At 48.7% G+C, this 22217-nt stretch overlaps 3 protein-coding genes across 8 annotated transcripts; 1 reads left to right on the forward strand and 2 right to left on the reverse strand.

The window, feature by feature from the left end:
• Positions 1-235: 235 nt before the first annotated feature.
• Positions 236-6366, reverse strand: MPZL2 (myelin protein zero like 2). Of its 4 annotated transcripts, none has more exons than XM_067310158.1 (6): positions 6292-6366; positions 3787-3953; positions 2918-3128; positions 2500-2644; positions 1974-2061; positions 236-1382 (listed from the first exon to the last, which is right to left on the reverse strand). In XM_067310158.1, the coding sequence occupies exons 1-5, from the start codon at positions 6344-6346 to the stop codon at positions 2001-2003; spliced, it is 639 nt and encodes a 212-aa protein (XP_067166259.1). In that variant the 5' UTR covers positions 6347-6366; the 3' UTR covers positions 236-1382; positions 1974-2000. The 4 variants fall into 4 exon arrangements, 3 of the variants coding, with proteins under 3 accessions (XP_067166259.1, XP_013806630.1, XP_067166258.1); XM_013951176.2 differs by having other exon boundaries at positions 236-1420; XM_067310157.1 differs by lacking the exon at positions 236-1382 and adding an exon at positions 1532-1882.
• Positions 6367-6529: 163 nt separating this feature from the next.
• CD3E (CD3 epsilon subunit of T-cell receptor complex) lies at positions 6530-17427 on the forward strand. 2 transcript variants are annotated; one of them, XM_013951175.2, is made up of 8 exons: positions 6530-6610; positions 10894-11008; positions 12499-12519; positions 12818-12838; positions 13499-13714; positions 14354-14506; positions 15552-15598; positions 15955-17427. In XM_013951175.2, the coding sequence occupies exons 2-8, from the start codon at positions 10924-10926 to the stop codon at positions 16009-16011; spliced, it is 600 nt and encodes a 199-aa protein (XP_013806629.1). In that variant the 5' UTR covers positions 6530-6610; positions 10894-10923; the 3' UTR covers positions 16012-17427. The 2 variants fall into 2 exon arrangements, with proteins under 2 accessions (XP_013806629.1, XP_067166260.1); XM_067310159.1 differs by lacking the exon at positions 6530-6610 and adding an exon at positions 10738-10775.
• Positions 17428-20075: 2648 nt separating this feature from the next.
• Positions 20076-22110, reverse strand: CD3D (CD3 delta subunit of T-cell receptor complex). 2 transcript variants are annotated; one of them, XM_067310146.1, is made up of 5 exons: positions 21995-22110; positions 21677-21898; positions 21337-21468; positions 20724-20767; positions 20076-20412 (listed from the first exon to the last, which is right to left on the reverse strand). In XM_067310146.1, exons 1-5 carry the CDS (start codon positions 22071-22073, stop codon positions 20350-20352), a joined length of 540 nt encoding a protein of 179 aa, XP_067166247.1. In that variant the 5' UTR covers positions 22074-22110; the 3' UTR covers positions 20076-20349. The 2 variants fall into 2 exon arrangements, with proteins under 2 accessions (XP_067166247.1, XP_067166248.1); XM_067310147.1 differs by lacking the exon at positions 20724-20767.
• Positions 22111-22217: the final 107 nt, after the last annotated feature.

Genomic DNA, 22217 nt, shown 5'->3' on the forward strand with positions numbered 1-22217 from the left:
CGGGCCGGGCCCGGCCTGTGGCTGTGGGGCGCGGGCGGGGGGAAAGGCCGGCCGGCGGGGCACGGGGGACGCCGGCCGGCGGGGGACAGGGGGCACCGGCCCGCCCGGGGGCAGGGACACCGGCCCGCCCGGGGGTGGGGGACGGCGGCCCCGCGCAGCCCGGCTGGCCCGTGCAGACCGGACAAAACGATCGTTTCAAAGGCCGAGGAGGCAGCGGCAGCGCGGCTTCCCCCAGTGCTGCAGCAGTTATGCCATGCTGTCACTGCTATCCGCAAACCAAGTTTATTTATAACACGCATGATAGAAAAAGAAAACATACAAACAGATAATGTGGCCAGCACATCACAGGTAAAGTCGTAAAGTCATAAAGACACTCTTTACACAAACAGGCCGATATTTTGATTTAGTGCTGGTCAAATACAGTAAAAGCTCGGTTGGTTTTAATGACTTGGGGCTTCGTCTCAGTCTGATGAAGTCTGCTGAAGTAGCGAGGATGTGGTAAATGCATCAAAGGCAGCAGTAAGCGGCGCTTTTATGTTATTAGCGTGCGACGCTAAGTAGCACCCGGAGAAAGCGAGATAAGAGTGCCGCTTCGGGAAGCCTGAAGCCGTGCTGCCGGCTGCTGCCTGCTGATCCCCGATTAAACTCCGGCGTGTCGGTGCGCCCAGGGCAGTCTGTGCTCGGACAGCGGCAGCTGCCGACGACTGCCGGCATGGGGCGGCTGCAGTCGTGCACGTGCGCCCGCTCACTAGCGAAAAGCGGCGTTACGTTGCGCCTCCGAGCTCGGCGATTCACGCGAAACGCCTTGGGGAGCAGCGGCGTGAAAAGGAGGTCAGGGGAGAAGGGGAGCGGGAATGAGAGGCAAGCTGCCAAAGCCACGTGCTGCTCCGTAGAAATGCAGTGTTTTCAGCTATCATATTTTACAAAGCTGAGCGGATTAAAAAAAGATCAATATGAAAAATACATCCATTGCGAAACCCTGTTAAACTGCACACATTCCCAAACTGTAGCACTTTCCATTTAAAGCAGCAAAGGAATTTAAAATGCTTTATAGCAACTAGCTGCTCCTCTGATCCCTCATCTACAGTCTTCTTTTTTAGTGACATTAAAGAAGTTTTTGAGGGAGGAACAACAGGGCAACCCAATTGTACCTTTTAATTTTTAAGGTGCAAGAGTGTGTGTTTGCTTGGATACTTTGCAAATCTCCAGCTAGCTATCTTGGCATTTTGTTCAAATCTTTGGGGATTTTTCTTCTTCTTCAGAGCAGATAACACCTTGCAACTTATGTTAATGTCACCCTCTTTTCCTGCAAGAATTTCAGGTTGAGCAGGGATACCACACTTGCAGCATCAGTTGTCTGTAATTCAGCTTTGTCTTAACATCTGAAATTACAAGCATTCACCATCTGCTTTAGAAGTACCTAAGAAGAAAGATTATAAGAAAAACAAAACAGAGGTACATTACTATGGTTTACTGTTGAAAATAAAAATAGCAGATGCAACTGGTGACCTCAGAAATTGAGTGGTAAAAATTATGCTGAAATGTTTCAGCAAAGCCAGCAAATCTGCAAACAGGTTTCAGTCTTCCTGTAGCAATTTAGAACAGTGAAGATTAAATGAAACAAGAAGCCGATTCAAAACTGGTGAAAGGAAATTAGTTCATTCCTCTTTATCCACAAAACAGATAAGCAGTGGAAAGCAGCAATGAAAGCTTTCCTACCAATGATCCTCAACACTAAGGTGGAGAAACTTCTTCCAGGGTTAAGAGGAAGTTCTGTCTCCACTGCCCGTTCAGTTGGCATTCTGTCTCTGAAGGCTCCTCCATGAGCAAAGTTCAACTATGGTCTCAGTAGTTTGTGTTTATGGCCACCATGACCTGTTGACTGTGAACAGAGGTGAAATACCTAAGTAAAACCTTCTTTGGAAGCCTGCAGTAACCCCGGGACATTAATTAGAGAATGTTTGAATAGATACCTGCATTGTATATACTGTTAAAGACCTCTAGTCTTCTAATGGAGTGGCTTCCTTTTCTTCTCTAATCTTCAGCTTCTCCTTTTCGGTACTGTTAATAAAAAAATTTAAAAAGCCAAAATCAGCATCCGATATGCTGAGCAGCAGCATCAGATTCTGAGTTACATATAGCATATATAACATAAGAAGTTATACGATATGGTAATAGGCATTTTACAGGGATGGTGACCACAGTGTCAGGTTTATGGATGAAAGAACAGAGTGATCTTCTGCCAACCACCACTGCCACAGCTGGCTCCTGCTCTGAGTGGGAAGCCACCTTGAAGGGCAAGAGCAAAATGAGGAATCCAAAGACCATTCATCCTGGGGCTCTGTTCTGACTGCAAGCAATCAGCCAATTATTGCTAATTGTGTTAGCAGTTTTGCACTGTAGATGCTTAGTGTAGGATCCAAGCCAATGATTCAGAATGATCATGAAGATATATTTGACCAGGTTTCCCAGCAGCCTTTCTCTTTCCTCTGTCCTTACAGTTCTGTGTCTGCCACCTCAGTCCTCTTCTCTTGCTGTTTCTTCCGATGATGTCGACAGAAAATCACAACTATCACCACAATGATCATCAGAACACAAGCAGACCCAATGGCCACCGCCAGGAAGTGGATTTCTGAGAAATGCACTGCATGGAGAGAAACAGGTAAATGAGCAAGAGAGAAACAGGTCAATGAGCAAGAGGGACAAACTGAGGGGACCGGTTATGAGGCTGGAAACCTGTATCCTCTGAATAACCTTTCCTCACGCGCCTCTCTCCTTGTATCCATTAACTATCCTCCCACGTTCTCTTTGTAATCCCTTTTCTTCCATACATTTTCACAGATGAGGAGGAAGACCTGACAATGCTTTGCAGTGGCTAACTTCACATGACCTCTGGGGGCGGTTCTTGGCCTCTCACCTTTCTGCACAACTTTGAGTCGCACTTCACCTATTGTGCCATCAACGTCTGGTGGGTTCTTCACCTGGCATGTGAATGTCCCGTTGTCAGAGGGCTGCAAATTCCAGATAACGATGGAAACATCGTTACGCTGAATATTCCCATCCCAGGTGACTCGCTCTTTAAACCGCCCAGTGGTCATCTTGTAGGGCTCCTTGAGGTAATAGAATACCTATATGAAAGGAAGGAAACTATCACTCCTATGCAGTGTGCAGCACGTGTGATGGAAGCAATGCATGAAAGTTGAGTGGCACAGGCAGAGGCACATGGCCCAAGCAGAGGAGAGCTGTGACGACTTGGCCCTCTCAATGAGCTCTGAGACCGTTTCGCTCCTCAGAGTGATAGTACCTTTGCTCTGGCAGCCGTGCTACCTCTGTCCTGCTCAGGCCTAAGGCTGTGTTAGGCTGTGTTCAGCTGTTTTTCACTTATCTTACAGTACTCGTTGACCTGCTTACACTGCCACGTTAGCCAACGCAAGCCATTCTGTAAGTCAAGTCAGTGCAGGACCTTAGCTTGGACATAAGGTTCAACTGTGGCATAAGCAGGTATGGTTTCATCAGGCCCAGGATATTTTAACCCTGATTACCCAAAACTAAACATAAAAATTGTTTCTTTAATCAGGGTCTGTAAACAAACTTTTTGCTTAGATTAATTATTTTGAATAGCAGAGAGACGGTCCAAGACGTACATACTTGCGCACAGCTGCTGTGCTTGCCCATACCTACACCTGGAATTGTTACAGTCACTGGGCTTACCCAGTGCTGTGCCTTGGGAGAGATTTGTCTGAGCAAGTCTGCATCAGTGAAATGAAGCATAAAGGTCTCACTCACTGGCTCATGAGAGCTCTGGTCCTCGGGCTGGAAGTTCCAGGTCACTGACAGTCGCTGGCTAATAGGGCTGCTGCTAGAAAAGGTGCATTTTAAGCGTAGGTTAGTTCCATTCACAGCATCCACCTCCTTGGAAGTGTGAACTTCCACAGCTGCCACAGGCCACAGTGCTGCGGGGAAAACAGCAAGGGGTTAGAGCTAAAGAAAACTACTGTCTGGGAGTAAACTCAGTGCTTTTCCTTATCTACTCTCAAGCTATGATGGAGCCTGCCTTATTTGTCCCTGTTAATGTTTAACCTGATGATCACAAGGATACAGATTTAATTACTGAGGGTGCAATCTTACATATGCAAATACCAAGAGATCCCATGTACTTCCTGGCTTTTGTTAATTGATACGCAAGCCATGCAGTGCTGGTTTCAGGGGAAGTTTGCATTCATCTGAGCTGATGGTACAGAGCTTTCTTGGGAGTGTTGTGGCTGTACAGTTAAACATTTACAGATCTGACAACTGTTTGAGTGGAGACCACTGAGAAAGGCTTGCCTGTAGGGGCAATAGATATCATATTGTTTTGGGGGGGAAATGTTTCTCTTCTGCCTTTTTCAGGGATAAACAAGCTTGACACCTAGGAGGTGCAATAAACACTTGGCAATATACACTTGCTGCTGATGGGCGCTAAGGATGCCTCCTAACTTTTCGGGCGCTTGTCCTGGTCACCTTCTTACAGGTGATTACATTCTACTGCGCTCTGTTCCCCAGGCAGTTCCCTTTAGAAAAGCAGTCCTGTCCTTTCAGGTACACTGCTGAGCACCTATAAACAATTGCCAATTCCCATCCCACAGAGGCTAGACAGACTTTCTTTTATACACTTCGTATTATCAGTTTGAGTATCCTGCCCGTCATGGTGAAAGCTGCTCTTACTAATGCAAGAAGTGCCTGTTGAGAAGGTTAACAGCACTGCTGGACAATTACAGTCAAAGCAGGTTGGGGAACTTTGTGCAGGAAATCCTCATGGTAAATCTGTAAGCATTTGTTAAAGAAACATCCTCTGTTAACCAAACCACCACAGCTGCTGCTTTAAAAATAAGTTAGTATCAAGTTAGGCTACCCAGAAAGATAGACAAGCAGTAAAAGAGAGAGCATAAAGACAGAGAAAGAAGAAAAATGGAAAATAAGAAAGCAAAAGGGTTGTTTGTGAAGATGCTGCTCAGGTTCAAGCCCCAGTTGTCCTCTGGCTCGCCCTGCTGTTCCATAAATGGTCCAACCAGTCTAGCAGATTGCTGCTACAAAAACAGTGATGCTGTAGGTTCCCATTTTTTTCCCCATGATCACTGTGTTGCTTGCCTGACTGCCTCAACTCTCTGAACTGGCAAAACCTCGTCCCTCTGGGTTAGTTTCCACAAAACAGCAGAGCTGATCTAATAATCATGCTGCTACTGCATGCAGCAGTCCCCCCTGTTCCTGATCACGTACTCCCATAACTTTCCTTTTACTCACTGGTAGAACTAACCTAGCAAAAGAAGAATCTAGCAATAATTTCTGGTCACTGCAGGAAGATAAATTAACTCACCACAGTGTTGACTCAAGTGAAAAATAGCTTATCTGGGCTAGTAGGGTGTAGTTTTATAACAGAGACAACTAATACATTTTCCTGTATTACCTATATGTTTTCATTTACTAATTCTCAGTAGCTGGATAGGCAGTCCAATCTTTAAATCTGTGGTCTAGTCAGTGTACTTCATAATCTGAAAATGCAATGGATTAATCTTTTTGAAAATAATTTCTTGCCAAAACTTTCTTGCCAAATAATTTCTTTTCTCAAAGAAGAAAATACTTGAAATGCCAAAACATTGAAGGTGTTCACATTTGAACACTTCACTGGCAGAGATCATGTTTCACAACCAAAGATTCAGTGTCAAATCTTCTTTTCATTTTAAACTTCTTAAAAAGAGCAAATGTAGGAATTGAGCATAAAGTATTTTTTCACAACAGAATGCCAAAAGTATCTGTGTGCTGATGTGTTTGGAAAAGGAGGATATGGTGTTCTTAGACCAAATTTTGTTTCCAGTTATATTGATGTAAACCACTGAAAATTCAAGTAAGTTTATTATTGCTCTGGATTCATTGCAGCGTAAAGGATCTAAACCCAGCCCCGTTTAACAAGCTCTGATTGTCAAGTAACAAAGATAGTGAAACAAACATCTAAGAGTAAAGTCCAGAGTCCTGGCGGGAGCAGCGATTGAGGCAGGGGCCAAAAAGAGGTGTAACTGGAGCTCAGAATGAGCTCAGTGTTCTTCTTCCACGTGAACACACCTAAACCTGTTTGTCCAAGAAACTCAATCACTTCATGTCACTCACAGCGAACCCAAGACCGAAAGAATCATAGTGATCGTCCACAACACGTCTGAGACTTCTGCAAAGTCACTGCCTCAATGAGGTTGGTAATTTACTGATCAGAAGAGGAAAGTCAAGATGCAGCTGAGGCCAGACAAAACCAGGTTTCCTTACCTCGGAGCTGTACCCCAAGGAAGAGCACAGCACCCAGCCAGTTGGGGCCATGCATCAGGAAGACAAGTTCGTACTCCAGAGGCTGAGCAGTGCAGGTAAAAAGAACTTCGTTTGGGGCTCCCGATGACCGATTAAAAGATGAATTCCTGAAAGCCTTCCTGGGACACTAGAGCAAATTCCTTCCTTTCAGCTTGGCCTGCAAGGCAATGTGAGCGTTTCCTCCTGCTTGAGTCACAGAGCACTCCCCTGCCCCGGCACTGAAAGGCAAGGTGCGGCCAGCACAGCTCACCTCTGTGGGTAAAACAGGGAGATTTTCAAGGTAAGATTAATTTCTTCTGCTCCCATATTCCTTTGCTCTTTTGTGTTGCAATCATCCCTCCTCCCAGTTTCCACTTGAAACCACTCCCCTCTTGTGGGAGGTAATTTTGGTCCTAAAAGCAAATTTGCCTTAAGGTGTTTATAGCCTAAAGGGATGAGGGCTATTTGTTTGACAGAAACCTGCAAACAATAGAAAAAAAGCAAGCCAAAACAGGTCTGCGGCAGCAATGTGCACACACATCCAGAGGATGGAAATGTCATACTGAAACGCAGATACCGGCAGTAAAATGAAGTCATCATCATCCTGTAAGGTTACTTAGTTGCAGCCATCCCACAGAAGAATTGTGAGACTGAATTAACTGACACTTGAAAACTGCTCGGAAAAGTCAAAAGACAATTACATTGGACATGAGTCCAGCCCAGTGGTAGTCCAGGCACAGCAGGGGAATCCCACTGCTTAACAAGCAGCACAAGGAACTAGAGAAACTCAGTGGGACACAGAACGTTTTGCTGGTGGAGTGTGGCAATTGTCAGAGTGTGGAACCGAGTTGTGCGTGTGTGTTAGCAAGATAAGGATGTTTGCAGGAGAGAACCATAAATCACTTTCCAGCAGAATTTGCTACTGGCTGTGGGTCTGTTTGTGTCTGGTCCTTGGACTGTTTCCAAACAGTCATGCCAGGTTAGAAGCTTGGATTCTCACTGGTGCTAATTGTCCTTGCAGTGGTGCCAAGGCAGGGATGGGGAGGATGGCACTAACTTCTGGGCATTTTGAAAGGTCCCCTTTAGCCGAGGACCAAGGTGCAGAGTGAGGGCGGTCTCGCTGTTCAGCTGCGCGTGCTCCAGTCGGGATGTTTTGGGTTAGCTGGGGCACACTGAGAGGATGTCACAACTGGCCAGAACAAGGCTTTGATGGAAAGAGGACAGCAGCAGGACTCTCAGACTTCCTGGTAATGAGCAACCATGTGGGCATCTCTCTTCCCATTCGCTGTCATAACATCCTTGCAGCAGTTTCCTCGGAAAGTACTGAAGGTATTTTTAACTTTAAAATTTCAAGTTAAAAATTTGGCCATAGGAGAAAGCGCTGAGGCCCTCAGCCACAGAAGCTGTCCACAGAGCAGTACAGGGAACCCTGTCTCTGCTAGCATGTCACTGCTAACTGTTCTAAGACACCATGACCTCTATTTCCATGAAAATAGTTTGGCTGTGTATTAGCCCTTCATCACGGCATCTCCCCAGATTTCCTCTCAGTTACTATTCCAAAACATCATTTCGATTTCTTCCACTGCCACCATAAAAATTTATTATGCTGGGGAGGTTGCAAATGGAGGATATTTTTGCCTTTGGGGGTTTTGTTGGAAATATCTGTAAGGCAGTGCTTCGCAGGCAGTTTGCTGGAGTTGGTTTGTTGTGGAAAAAAAGCATCATTCACACTGAGGGTTAAAAGTTAACTGCTGGAGTAAGGTGGTGAGAGGTTTTTGTGCAAAACTGAGCTGGGAAAACAAGGTTAACGTGAATGATTGTTCTGTGCATGCTCTGGGAAGTATAGAAGGGGACTTCCCAATGTTCCCGTATGACTGAAAAAGTGCTGATTTTTATGATGACCTAAAAAACTTGGGGGAAGAATTGAAGTTACAGAAATGAAAAGGAGTGGGGGAAAAAACATTCCAGAAGAGGAAAAAAGGCAAGAGGAAGGGAAAACAGGGGTCTTCCTCTGGCTTAAGACCATTATGCACACGTGTAAGATTGACACATCTCAGATACGTTGAGCTCTCTGTGCATGCACCATGTATGATCGGAGCATACACACTATATTCAGTGCACGCAGGTGGGACCTGGAAGGGCTAAGTCCTCATTACGACCATTCTGCAGAATCCCACAGCTTGCAGATTCCTAACAGTGCTAGGAATTGCTCTGTAATTGCTACTCAGCAACCTCAGCTCAGGTCTGAACTTGCAGCACTTCAGCACAGGCTCTGATTTTTAGCCATTGTATCCTTTTTCAGGTGAAGGAGACTGGTTCAGTCTTTCCAAGCAACACTTTCTTGTCTTGGGAGAAGCTGATCTGTTGTAATTGCAGTGGTTTTAGAGTGAACATTTGGTCTTGACTGGCTCTCCTCAGAGGAAAGAGGGCTTATTCAGTGCATTGTGCACTGCAGCGAAGCAAGGAAACGTGATCCCAGATAGGGCTCCTAGAGTCTGTTCTTTGGGAAATTGAAGCTGTTGAAATTCTCAGATTTTTCACTCTGAAACAGGATTAAGTAAAAGAAATGTCTGTCAGCTAAAGAGAGCCCCACAACACTGTGATTAGCGATGCCATTAAATGGTGAGCTCTTGGGAAGCAGCAAGAAGCCAGCTCCATCCTCCCAGGCATCTGGAAAGGAATTCAGACATCCATGGAGGAGCAGAACCAGAGCACTCTTGTGGAAGGAGGGAGCCTTGGCTGGCTTTGCAATGGCTCCTTTTGACACATTTCCTAAAATCCCTGCTATTCTCACAGCCACCTGAGCAGCTCTGCCGGCAGAAGTACCTCTGTAGGCTTCAAGCGCAGGGAGACAAAATGACAGTGAGTGTGTTCCCACTTTGTCCATGGCAGCATCCCTGCTGGAAGCGAAGTTTGGAAAGGCCCCTGCCTTAGGTAGAGGTCTGGGAAGAGAAGGTTCCCTTTGCTCCGCTTTACCAAGGCAGGCAGGAGTGACCCATGTGAGAGCAGAGCGCGTTGGAAGGGGTGGGAGCCCCCTCTAGTGGAGTCAGGCCACTTTTACCAGGGTTATTAGACCCAAGGAAACTCAGTGCATAGAAAACTTTCAAAAAAGACAGTGCAAACTCTCCACGTAGGCACAGTGGCAGCGATGTCTGAGCACAAGGTCTGGACTCCTCCTAGCTTTGCATGGAAGGATGTCTCGGCCTTTCGGGTGGGATTTTCCACTCCATGTTCCCTACTGCTTTTGGCAGCTGATAAGGCAAAGGCTTTTTCCAAATGGTCTTAGCCTTTCCTCTTTGCATTTCCCTCTTGTGGGGACTACTTGACCAATGAGTTGACAGAAATAAATGTGAATTAATGGAATAAAGCAGATTTTATTATAAGTGCAATTCATAACATGAGTGTAAGTGCTGCATGAAAATGTGTAATTGTTTTTGCAGTCTCATACTGAAGTTGAAGAGACACAGAGAACAGAACAGTTAAATACATTCCCTCACAAAAGGAAAAAATGTCGTGAAATATCTGTTTGGAGCAGAACTTTAGCTCCAGTTCAGAGGCTTGCAGCACGTGTTGCTGTGCTTAGTCACCCTTCCTTTCACTGTGCTCCTCACTGTCGTGCGTACGCAGAGGAGAGTTTGGGTGAGGAGCAGGCAAGTGGGAGAGCAATGCTGCTCCTGAAGAGGCAGCAGGAACAGATGGGATGTGTTATAGTGAAAGAACAAAGTTAAAATCCAGGTCATGTCATCAGTGACTAAAAACCCCCATTGGGGTCTTGTGTGAACCGAGAAAAAGACAGCAGCAATTGCAAGACAGCATTTGACATAGTGCTGAACCAGTCACACAAGCCCCGTCCCAGCTGGCACTAGGCTTGGCAGCATAAAAACCCAGCTAGTTAACTCAATTATAAATATGATCTGCATCTCTTCCTTACTGGGTTTTCTCTCTCCCTTTTTTGGGTCTTTTTACCCTGTTTTTGTCCATGTCATTACTACTATTAATGTCCTGTGTTCCTGTAGCATCCAGAGAAGGAGTGGCATGGTAGGAGTCAAGCAAATACAATCACTGAAGCTGGTGCTACTTCAAGGAACTTAAAGGCTCATTTCTGCTGGCCGTAGAGTGTTTCTAGCTGTTGAGCTTCTTGTAGCATTTGGGGTTCCTTTGTTTATTCCCTCGCTAGGCTAAGTTGCTTGCAACAGTTCAACTTTCAAAAGTGCTCACTTTAAAAAGTTGTTAGGATGGTTCTGAAGGCTCATCTAATGTGGGCTTGTTCATCTCTCCTACTGCTCCTGAGGCAGTTACAGCAGTTCTCCTGAGTCTTGAACTGGGCTGGTGCAGAGCAGCCAACCCTTGCTGTCAATGACGTTCAAAAGTGAAGACATTTTGAGCCTCCGCACTTCCTGGCATGCGTTTTTTTATCATACGTGTTCTGTGTCTTTCTTGGCTGCCTGCAGGTTTCACTGGAAACAGTGAGTCTCCTCGGCGCTGCTCAGTTCATCGCCGTACACAATTCTGGGAAAAAAATCTTGGGCCTCTTTCTTGTAAGCCAGAACTTGAAAAGCCAATGTGTTCTTTCTTCCTTCACAGCCAGACTCAGTGATGCCAATTTGATCAGGAATGGCAGAGAAGAGCAGGAGAATGAGGAACGCAAGGATGAGGTTTGAGCTTTCCTTGCTCCTTCTGGGACTCCTGCTGTGTGTGGGTGAGTACAGCCGGCCAGCAGCCCATGGGGATCAGAAGAGCGGCTGCCCAAGTCGGCAGAGGAGAAAGCAGGGGAGTGTGCGGCTGGTTTTGCAAAGTACCTGCAGCCCCATCTTCTGTTGTGCACAGTGCTTGTGGAGCCGCTGCTCTCCAGACTGAGTATTCCCTTCAAAGTGCAGGTGCAGGGACAGGGAAATGGGAATCCAGCCCTCTCAGGCTAGAGGAAAGAACCTAAGGTCCCTACTGGATTTTTGCTTACTAGCTAATTCACTAAAACACCTGGTCTTCAAAATTTATGCAGTGCTGTGGGTGAAGTGTAAGAGTTGGAGCTTGAAGGCAGTACTTTTTGCAGCAGCATGTACTGTAAGAACCCGAGGCTTTACTTTTCATTCTATTTCTAATATTTATTTATGCACTTTTCTTAAACTGGTTCGTGGTCTTGGGTAGATCACTTCCATTTTGTGTTCAGATTCACCATGATAACATGGGAGTGGCAGCATTCTTCTGTGTTGCCAGGGTGAATTGACCAGTATTTGGAAAGCTTTTTTAAGATGAAGTGCAGAGTATCTGCAAAGATTATAAAGAAGCTGGTAACTATGAGAGGTAAGTCTGAAAGATAATTAAAAGATACTTAAATAAGACTATAGCAACTCTGCCAAATGTGTGGCAAATACCAACTGCTATTCTTTGAGAAGATAGAAAACATTTGGTTTGGCAATGCCCTGTTCTTTTTCATATTTAAATTCATCTTATATAAAGAATAAAGCATCAGATCACCTTCTCTCCAGCCAAGTCCTATACCTGTGGAATTTCAGATCTACAGTTTTGTTACAAGTCACTCTGTAAAGCAAGCGTTAACCGGGATGAGACAACAGAACTGAGCACATGAACGCAGCTCATTCTTCCATTTACTTGTGTTACTTTCTATCAACAAATAGAAAATCTTTAAAGCAAATCACGGGTCTGATTCAGACCTCCCGATAATTGGTTTTATAATGCTCCAGCTCTAGAGACCTCACTGGAGCAACTCATTTCCTACCCAGAGAGAATGATCATGTAGGTAAACCACTTCATAAAGTTAAATCAAGTGTTAGTGTCCAATCCTCCACTGGGTACACTCTTGCAGAAGACAGTGGTTCTCACTGCAGAAGCAAGGCATGATTTTCCAGTAGTCTTTGATCCATGGTAACAAAGCAAAGTTGTTGAGTCTACACCTTGCAATAAACCTTTTTTCTTAAACAGGCTTGGAAAACCAGTCAAATTTCCATTCTGCTTTAATCTGTTTTAAAAATGGCTTCCAAAGGAAAAGACTTCATTTCAAAACAACATCCTGTCTCAGCTAACTTAGTGTTTCTAATGCATGTAACACAAACAGAGGAGTATAGCCATCTCTTTCAAGCAGCTGAATTCAGGAAAGATTTCATTGAGGTAGGAAAAATATAAGATATCAGTAGCTAAATTTGTTAACACTTGTTATTCTTTCTTTTGTAGTTGGCACTGCTGCACAGGAGGGTAAGTGTATTTTACCAGAGTTCTTAACTATTTAGTATGATAAAAAGACCACAGATGCCTCACAAGTGAGGACTAAAAGTCAAACAGAAATATTTGAATTCTGCAAATATTGTAGGATAGTAAAAATTCCCTGTTCATTAATTGTTGCTGTTCTCACTGATTTGAAAAATTGGCTCTCATGAATTGTCCCTAATTATTGCTAGTAATCTCCAAGCAGGGTTGGATATTTGCAGAGATCAGCAAGCAATAAGATAACAGCAGGCAGATGTGTTAACACTTGTTATTCTTTCCTTTGCAGAGGGTGCTGAAGCAGGGGAAGGTAAGTATACTTTACCAGCATTCTTAACTATTTAGTATAATATAAAGACTACAGATGCCTCACAAGTGAGGACTGAGAGGCAGGTAGAAATATTTGAATTCAAGCAGTATTTTAGGAGGGGACAATTCCCTGTTCATTAGTTGCTACTGTTATCACTGATTAAAAAAATCAGCTATTATGAGTTGCCCCTAATTATTGTTAGGGGTCTCCAAAGAGGGTATGGCATTTGCAGAGGCTAGCAAGCATATGATCAGTGGCATGTGGCCAAACTCTCTGACAGAAAATTGAATGTTCTGTGATGGTGTTTTGATACTGCTTAGTGTTGCAAAGAGATCTGTGTAAAAACTAAATAAAACGATCTACGCAGAAGACACATGCACAGGGAATTTACATTTTTACTATAAAATCAAAGATTGGGCAAAACAAACTACCATGGTAGAGGCAGGGTGCAGAATTTTTAAATGGTTCTGCAAGTTTGAAAGTTATTTCCTCCCCAGTCTGCCTGTCTCTTCTCTGTCACTCCCAACATCAGTACACTTCAGAAACTTCCAAGAAGCTGGATGGACAAGGAGGGCTCAGATGGCTCTTCTCCAGCTGGACTTCTGGGATGAGGGTGGCCTGTCCAAAAGCCCATTGTAATGTTGGTTTCCCTTCCTGTAGGCTCAACTTCCCCTCCAAAATTCCTGGTGGATATTTCTGGAACTACAGTGACCATCACGTGTCCCGTGACTGAGGGCGACATAGTCTGGAAGTCAACTCTGACAAAACCAACTGACAATGTGAATAAATACGTCATAGAGAATTATGACAACTCTCCTGGCAATGTGAGTTGTTCATCAGGTCAACAGAAGTATAATATGTACCTGAAGGCCAGAGGTGAGTGAAAGCGCGCTCTGTCTATGAGAAATTCTGCTTGGGCTAAAGATAGATGGGTAATGTCCATCACAAAGGCTAGAGGCACTTCTTGTCTCACAGACTGGAAGGCTCACATCAGGAGCATGCAGCCTGGTTTCTGTGATCCGACATGCAACCAGGGAGAGTTTCCCTCCCTCCTCACGCAGTGATTTAAACCTCTGAGACACTGGAAATTTGAGCAGCTGCTCTGCATTCAGGTCTAGGAATCCAGCAGAGATAGACTGGGCTCAAAGTTAGATAGGCATGAGCAGAGGACTGATATTCTAGGAGATGTTTTGCATCCTCCTGCTAAGGCCATGCAGAATAGAAGAGGGTAGTGAGGTTGTTGCACATATCGGCCCCCGGAATTGTTGGCAGATGGAAATGCATGGGGTGACAGAAGAGCCTATCCACCCCCCCTTCGTTTCTGTTTGCTCTTTTCTCCTTCCCACCCAGAGCTGCATCTTTTCTGCTAACACTAAGCAGATGAGTGAGGCCTAGACACTGTGAGCAGAAAGCTCACTATGATTATGATGTCTCGGACCTGTAGCTCCTCCCTTTACCCTGTGCTGAAGAGTCAGGGTGTCTGTCTCTGAACACCTTCACCTCCCCTTCTGGCAGTGTGCGCAAACTGTGAGGAGCTGGATGCCCTAGCTGTGACGGGGATCATCACTGCAGACCTTCTCATCACCCTTGGGGTGCTGATTCTGGTCTATTACTTCAGCAAGGACAGGAAGGGGAAAGCAAGCAGTGGTGCCGGCAGCCGACCACGAGGTAAGAGCCGTGTCAGATGCGTCTGCCATCCATGACCTCCCTGGGATGCTAAGAACTCGCCCCCAGTGGTGACGGAGCAGCCTGTGTTCCCCCTGGGCCTCCAAGGCCTTGTCAGACTCCTCCGCTCCTGCTTGCCACATCTGTTGCTGTGGGCTGTCTCCTCTACGGGATGGGTGCGGCTGCCATTTTGTGTCAAAGGTTTCCTGCCCACAGGAAACCATTTCACAGGCTGTTGTGTAGCGGCAGTGAGTCTGTGCTGAAGCAAGCACTGTATAGCAGATGCTCAGCTTACGAGTGTAGCCAGCAAGCCCAGCCTGGCCCCGGCTCACTCTGCTGCCATCTCAGGCATTCAAGACCAAGAGTCAGGCCTGCACACAGAAGATGGGATTAGAAATCACAATGTTTTTGAAACTACAATTTTGACTTTATGGCTTCTGAAGTCATGGTTGGTGGCACAGTGAGTTCAGCAGTGGAGCGCACGGATTATGAACGCTGGGGTAAAGTCATGCAAGGTGCTGACCTCATGCTGCTGGTTCAGATTTGTTCCAGAAATGTTGACAGGGACATTTGTGCCGGGGGCTTCCTGTCAGAAAAGTATCATGGGTGCTCACTGCTCAAGGCTTTGTGAGGATCAGGCATTGCCACTTCTCCCTTGCCTTCACAAAGCTGATATGAAGCTTTCAGCAAGTCTAATTCCATATTGTGTGCTCAGGACAGCACACAAGAGAAATGTGATACTGTGCCCATGACTGTGCAGTTTGCTGAGGCAGGGGAGTGTAGAGCCAGTGTATGTATTGTGGAGCTGTAGCCTGGGCCTCTGATCATGATGGCTTCATGTTTTCAAATTTTTCTTCACAATTTCCTGATAAATGATCATGCAGCCTCCTGACTGCATCAGTTGGGTCTTTAAAAATTCTAAGCTCATGATAAAGCCATGCGAGTGGGCCTATGGTAAGCACTACCCTGGGGTCATCTCCATGAAAGTCCCTTGCACTCTGGGATAAGAATCATTACCAAGGATGACCTCTCTCTTCCTCTGTTGCAGGTCAGAAGATGCAGCATCCTCCTCCTGTTCCTAACCCAGACTATGAGGTATGGAGAACCTGCAGTTTTTCCATCTGTTTTTGCTGGTCGGGGAGGGATAGCCAGAGCTGGCAATCTGTAGCATTTGTCCTTTTTGCTCCTTTGGAGAAGCATCCAGTAAATCTCCAAGCTTTCCCAGGGGCAGGGGAAGGAGGTGCTGAGAGTGGAGCCCCTTCTCTTAGCAGTGACACTGGAAGTCAGGAGCAGAACTGCAGCTTCTGGTGCACTGTACATATTACCAGAGCAGCACTACAGTTGTTCTGTCTGTTGTGGTTTGCTCTGAGTGTTGTGTGGACCAAGACCTGGGAGTGTTTGAGCGTGTGTTAACAAGGGTTCCCAAACTAACATCTCTGCTGTTCCCACAGCCCATCCGGAAGGGGCAGCGGGAAGTGTATGCAGGCCTGGAACCCAGGGGCTTCTGAAATTCCCATGGATGACAGGCTGGAAAACAGTGGCAGAGGGGCCAAGTGCTTCCACCCAGCTTGATACCGGATCTCTGCTGTCCTCCTGAGGCCCAGGCATTTTGCGATAAGCTAGATGGCTACACAGGACAGGCACCCTGCTGCCATCAGTTGCCCCACCTTGACATGCTCCATCTGCCTTCAGTCTGACATTAGGGAAAAGGAACAGGTGAACATACTGGCAAGAGAAGTTTTCCTTCTCATTAAAGGACTGCAGCCTTACTTGTGGTTCCTGGCCTCCTTTTCCCTCACACTTCTTTCTCTCTGCTCCAGGATTTTCTCCTCTATTTCGTTTCTGCTGTGGATGCCTCCACTTGCTCCTCATGCCTCCCTGGGTAGCTGGCAGCTGCAGGGTGATGGTTCTCGGAGCAACTGGCCTCTCACCCTATCCTGCTCTCATATTCATAGCTTGTCTTGGCTCTTGCTGCCCAGGATTGTAACAGAAGGAACTGAGGCAGCCAGTATATTAAACACAAAATAGAAAAGCCACTGCTTTGAATACAGATATTTTAGTCAAAAAATGATTTTGCCTTAAAAAAAAAAGAGAAACCTTTCTACCAGTACACGGAGCCTGGCCCAGTCATCCCCAGCCTGGTCCAGCCACCCCCAGCCCTTCTTCTGTGGGAAGTGAGTGGGACTGAGTACCACTTTGCATCCAGGGTCCTTTATGTTTCAGAGCCTCAGCAGAACATCCTGACAGCCATTAGGAAGCTTAAGTGTTTGGCTGAGCATTAGATCTTTGTTACTATTAAATTACAGGGCTCCTAACTATTTCAGCTGAGATTGGACCCCCACCTAGCAATGAGTATCAGCTTTGCAGTCTGACTGGGACAGCACAAGGGGGATTTTCCTGTTTCCCAGATTGGAACTGAGCCCCTTTGGCTCAGCCCCAGGACCAGCACTCTGCCCTGAAAACAGCCTGTTTAGTGGAATGACAAGACTGCGTTGGGGCCACGCAGGTAATGCCCAGGACCTACGAGATCCAAGAGAGCATCAAACCCTTTTGCTAGGTTATCCTTCTCATCCCAGAGACTTTTGGGGCAGAGACTCCATTCCTACTGCTGTTCTATAACACAGTCCAGGATAAAACCATTTTGTGGAGCATGCTGTACCCTAGGGGCTGTACAAGAATGTTTGCTGGAGGAGTTTCATTTTCCTGAGTGGAAAATTTGTTTTATTTATTTCTCCATTTATAGATATCTGTGATCTGTCCTTTATTGCTGCCCTTTCTCCTGTTTCAGCTCTGCCGGGTTCTCTCTGTTAGTAAGATGACAGGCTTCTTTGCCATTGATAAAGACCTGTTTTAACTTTTATCATGTACATTAAAAAACTTGTGATAAATTAATAAAATGGGAGACAGCTCCCCAAGATATGCACTGGAAAAGGTTTCCTGCTTGTTTTTCTTCTTTTAAAGAAAAACAGTTTCTGCTAAAAAGAGAGTTCCCAGCTCGGTAGTCTGAGAGATTGAGAGCTTCTGTGGGGCCATGCTGACTCACCTTGCAGTAGCACACGAAGGGCTTGGGAGCAGACTGTGCCAGGATGGGGCAGACAGTTAGGCATGCAAAATTGCACCGCCAAACCCAGCCTAGGAAGGCAGGTCTGAGAGCAGGGCGGGGGTGAACAGGAGCCGCAGTTTCCAAAGTAGCAGCAGTGGGGTAGGTGCACGGGCTGAGCGAGCCAGATTTCTGTTGCTCTGCAGAGAGACAGCTCAGAAGAGAGGAAATGGCTGCAGTAAGGGGGGTGGGGGAGGCTAGTTTAACCCTGAAGTTTCAGCACGGGGGGGACCAACACACAGCAAGGTTCATGCCTCAGATCGCTGTGCTTACCCTGGAGGATGTGGTTTTAGAGACAGCACAGCTGGGTTCATCATGCAAAGCGCTATACAGCTAGGAGGGAGATTGCAAGATATGAAGAGCAGCAGCTCTAAAAACACTGGGCCAGGTTCTCAGCTTCTGCAAATCATCAGTGCTCCTCTGAAATCACTGCTCTGAAGCAGCTTACTCAGCCCAGTCATACAGCCCATTGCCACAAACGGGATATGAGGAGCTTGGACTGCTCTGGGTCTTCAAGGGCTAGATTTTGCCCCAAGCTACATCCACTGCTTCTGACACCATTTATGGGACTGCATGTTTGCTAGGGTTTGCCGCAAACTGTGTCATCCCACGCTCTCCTTATCTCGGTGGGATCGACGCAATGCCGTGACAACATCTCTCTGCCTCTGTGCTTAGCAGCACTACAGACAGAGTTCTGTGTCCCCCCCAGGGGTGAAGTGTTGAGACAAACCTCTCAAAAATAGACTAGCTATAAATGTTCCCCTGCTTTCTGACCTGAGCACTGCATACTCGCTCTGCCTTGGCTTTCCCCTACTGAAGGTAGTCTGAGTGTGGTTAGCCACATTGCTAAGTATTTTGAGATCTGCTGGTGAGAAGAGTAAAGCAGTCCTCTGGTCACTTGTTTTCTAAAGCCCTACTCAGAAGCCCATGCAGATGGAAGGAGGATATTGGCATATCTTAGCTGCAACAATCATACCAGGCTCACGTGTCACTGGAGTGGGTTAGATGGGAAGAGTCACCAAGGCATTATTCTGCCCCAGCGAAGAGCAAAATATCGTTGCCTAAAGAGCTGACACCATAGAAAAACAACTCCTTGTCTTGTTCACTGTGCACAAGGCTGATCACACAGGGATTCCTGTAAGGGCATGTGGGGTGCACCCACAGCTTCGCATGGCCTGCGGGTTTTTTTTCTATGTGAGACCTTGTGTCACGCATTTGTGGCCAGTTTTCACTGAGTGTTAACTCTTTTGGAGCTTACGCTACATGACTAAGTCCTAGGTCAATGCACAGCCTGGTCTTCTTTAAAGCCCATCACCCAGATTCTTAGAAAAGCAAGAAAATACAACTTATAGGTGCGTACAACTCGCACATGGAGAGTAACCTTGTTTCTGAGGTTTCTAACTGCTAGCTAATCCTGTCTGGTATCTGCCCCCCGTTTTGGTCAGGCTGCGCTAGCTATTTGTGCTCAGAGCTGGGCAGCAGCGACTTTGCCAGGGAAAGCTGGGTCGGCGTGGGGAGACTCAGCGCTGCTCAGTTTCTGGAAAGGTGGCTGAGAGAGGAAGGGTTCTGAACATTTGCTCGACTGCATCCTGTAGTCAGCGCACTGGAATGGCTAGTGGGCCCGAAAGAGTGGTTGCCAAATGCCTCACAAAAGATCCCTGTGGCCTGGTCACGGAAGTGGGTCTCTCTCCTGTGGGCTGGGGAGGCAGAGGTGGGTGGGGACCCTCCAGAGCCCATCAGAAGTGAGGGGAGCGTGGGCTGACCCTGGCCTTCGCTGCCTGCCCAGCTCTGCTGCCAAGTGTTTTGCAGTCTCCACCGCAGGTTTTGCCCCCTCTGCGTTTCCATTTCCGCTTTGGGCTCAGCCCACACAAGCTGATCTGGGGAGCCAGCATGGCTGCTTCTTTGCTCGTGCCTCCCTCCCCAAAGCACTGGGGCAACCTGCAGGCTGGCTGGGTGCCAGAGACCTGGCAGGCCTCTGCAGTTTGGAGACTGCAATTAGACACCAAGGCTTGCATGTGCAGCGGGTAGGTCCTCCTGTCCTCCCCCCGCCAGCCCCCCAGCTCTGTGCAGGGGACTGAGGCACACAGACGCTTTGCAGGCCTGACGCAGACCCTGCCGAGTGCTGCTGTGCTCCTCGTGTCCCCGCTCCCCATTCTGGAAGGGGAGCTTAATGAGACAAGGCCTCTCCTGGTGGCAGGAGCAGCAGCCCTCTCCCTTCACAGGGTCTCCCACCCCTTGCCCATCAGCTTCATTGACAGCCCAGATGTCAGTTGGATCCAGGCACAAAGAGGTGGTATAGCCATGGGCACCTGTCTGCGCTGGCAGTTCCGTGCCAGCTCCACTCTCTCTCCCAGGACAGGCAGGAGCCCTAGGGCTCTGCAGGGATCCAGGCAGACCACGTCGCACACATGCCTCCCCCAGCAGCACCGCACAGCTCCCCTGGCCTCAACACAACTGATGTAGCCAGGAGGCTATGAAAGAGGCTCATCTTTAATGACAGAGAAATACAAAAATGCAGCAGGTCAGGGAAAGAGCAGAGAGCTACAAGCAGCCCAGCCTGGGAGGCCTCCAGGGAGCTGGAGGGCTCTCTGGGCAAAAACTCACACTGTCTTCTGCCAGCAGCGAGTTTACTAAGGCGGTGCTGGGGTCCTACCCTGGCTGCTTGTGCTCTTGGGCGCTGGCGCTGGCTTTGCTGTAACGTTACTCCTGGTGTGAAGGGGTCATCAGCTCCACACGTCTTTCCTCTTCACTTGCGGGCCTTGACAGGTGCCAGTCGGCTGTATTGTCCATCGTCCCGATCACCGAGGGGCTAGGAGGAGAAAAAGGTGAGGTGAGCCACAACAGTGGCTGGCTTTTGGCCAGCTTTTTGCTCCTACACATGGAGTTTAAGCCCAGAGAGTAAGAGGGGAGTAAGCCTGCCCCATCCTCTGGGTCATGCTAGGAGAGGCAGCTGTGGACTCCGCAGCAGAAAGTGATCACCAACACCATGATACCATCCCTGCGGCTCAGCGTCTTGAGGCCTTATGTGTCCCTCAGCAGCTGGGCCATCGCGGCTGTCCAGCCATGCACCCCTACACCGTGCAGAGGTGCCAGAGCCCACACGCGCACACGCAAACTCACCTGATAGAGCTGCTCGTTGGCAATGAGGTTCTGCCTGTCAGAAGCTATACAAAGAAAGATTGTGGTCAAGGATCAGGGGGAGTTGTGTGGGGAGCATTTGTAAGCCAACCCAAGCAGCCGGCTGCTTTCAGTCCTGTGCTTTTACCTCCTGTGGGAGGAATGATGGAAAGCCCCAGCCCTGAACACCACATCACCCGTGCATAAAGAGAGACTGCAGGCCCAGGCTGGGGACTCAACTTCTGCCTTGTGTAGCCCTCAAGGAGCTCCAGCATCTTGCAAGGCCTCAGATGTTCCTGTGTCACCATTGCTCACCCAGCCACTGCCCCCAGGTTGACATTTGGGTGAATACTGTGTATTTGACTGCTTCTTCTGGGAAGCTGAGCTGGGGGGAGCAAGGGTACGTGCTGTGCTCGCACAGATCCCTCCCGGCGCTACCCTAGGCACGCTGCGTGCTGGCTGCTGCGTGGGGCTCGCAGCGACTGGGCTCTGTAGGGCGGTGGCGGAAAGCACCTAGGTCCCACGCAGTGGGGTGAGCTCCCCTCCCAGCTCCCAGAGGTGCCCAAGCGCCCCACGTCCCCACGCACCCGGGCGACCAGCGGGGCTCACCCCTCACCTCGCGACATGCGTCCCTTGTCGTGGCCCGTGATGCAATACACCGCGATCGCCAGGAAGACGGTGGCGATGACGTCGGCGACCACAATCCCTGAGATGGTGGCGGCATCCACCTCGATGCAGTTCTGGCACACTGGAAAGGCAAAGAGGGGCACGGAGGCTGAGAGAGGGGCCCCGGCCCCCGGCCCCGACCGGCCCAGGCAGCTGGGCCAGCTCTGCCCCCAAACCTGGGGCGCCGTCCCGCAGCATGGCGGGACCAACGCCAACCGTCGGCAGGCCGGCGCTGCCCTCGAGCGAACGCGTCGGCGCGCGCCGCAGGCTGCTGGGCGGGCGGCACTCACTTCGGTAGTGCACCTGGAGCATCAGCTCTTGCGACGAGCCGCCGCGTTGCAGCCTGCAGGCGTAGTGGCCCCGCGGGTCGTCGTACATGGCGCCCAGGTCCAGCTGCGTGTCGTTTCTGATCCTGCGGCCGTCCTTCCACCACATAACGCTGTCGGCCTCGCCGCTGCCGCACCGCAGGAACACCCTGCCGTTGGCCTCCTTCACCACCACCTCCTCCTCCCCTGCGGAGACAGGCGACAGCGGCGCGGCTCAGCGGGCTTCGCCCGGCGGCAGGCGGCAGGGCGCCGCCGCGGCCCCCGGGCGCCCCCCGCGCTCACCTCGGGCGAACGGCCGCCGCAGCAGCAGCAGCAGCAGCAGCAGGCCGGCCAGCAGCGCCCAGGCGCCCCTCGGCCGCATGCCGCCTAGCCCGTCCGCCCGCCCGCCGCCCCGCGCCCCAAGCCCCGAGCTGCCGGCCGCGCCGCCGGCCGAGCGCTCACAGCGCCGCCCCGCCCGGCGGGAGGAGCCGCCGCGGGGGGCGGGGGCGGGGCGTCCCCTTCCCGC

The sequence above is a fragment of the Apteryx mantelli genome, chromosome 23 (genome assembly GCF_036417845.1).
Source record: "Apteryx mantelli isolate bAptMan1 chromosome 23, bAptMan1.hap1, whole genome shotgun sequence".
Lineage (NCBI taxonomy): Eukaryota > Metazoa > Chordata > Aves > Apterygiformes > Apterygidae > Apteryx > Apteryx mantelli.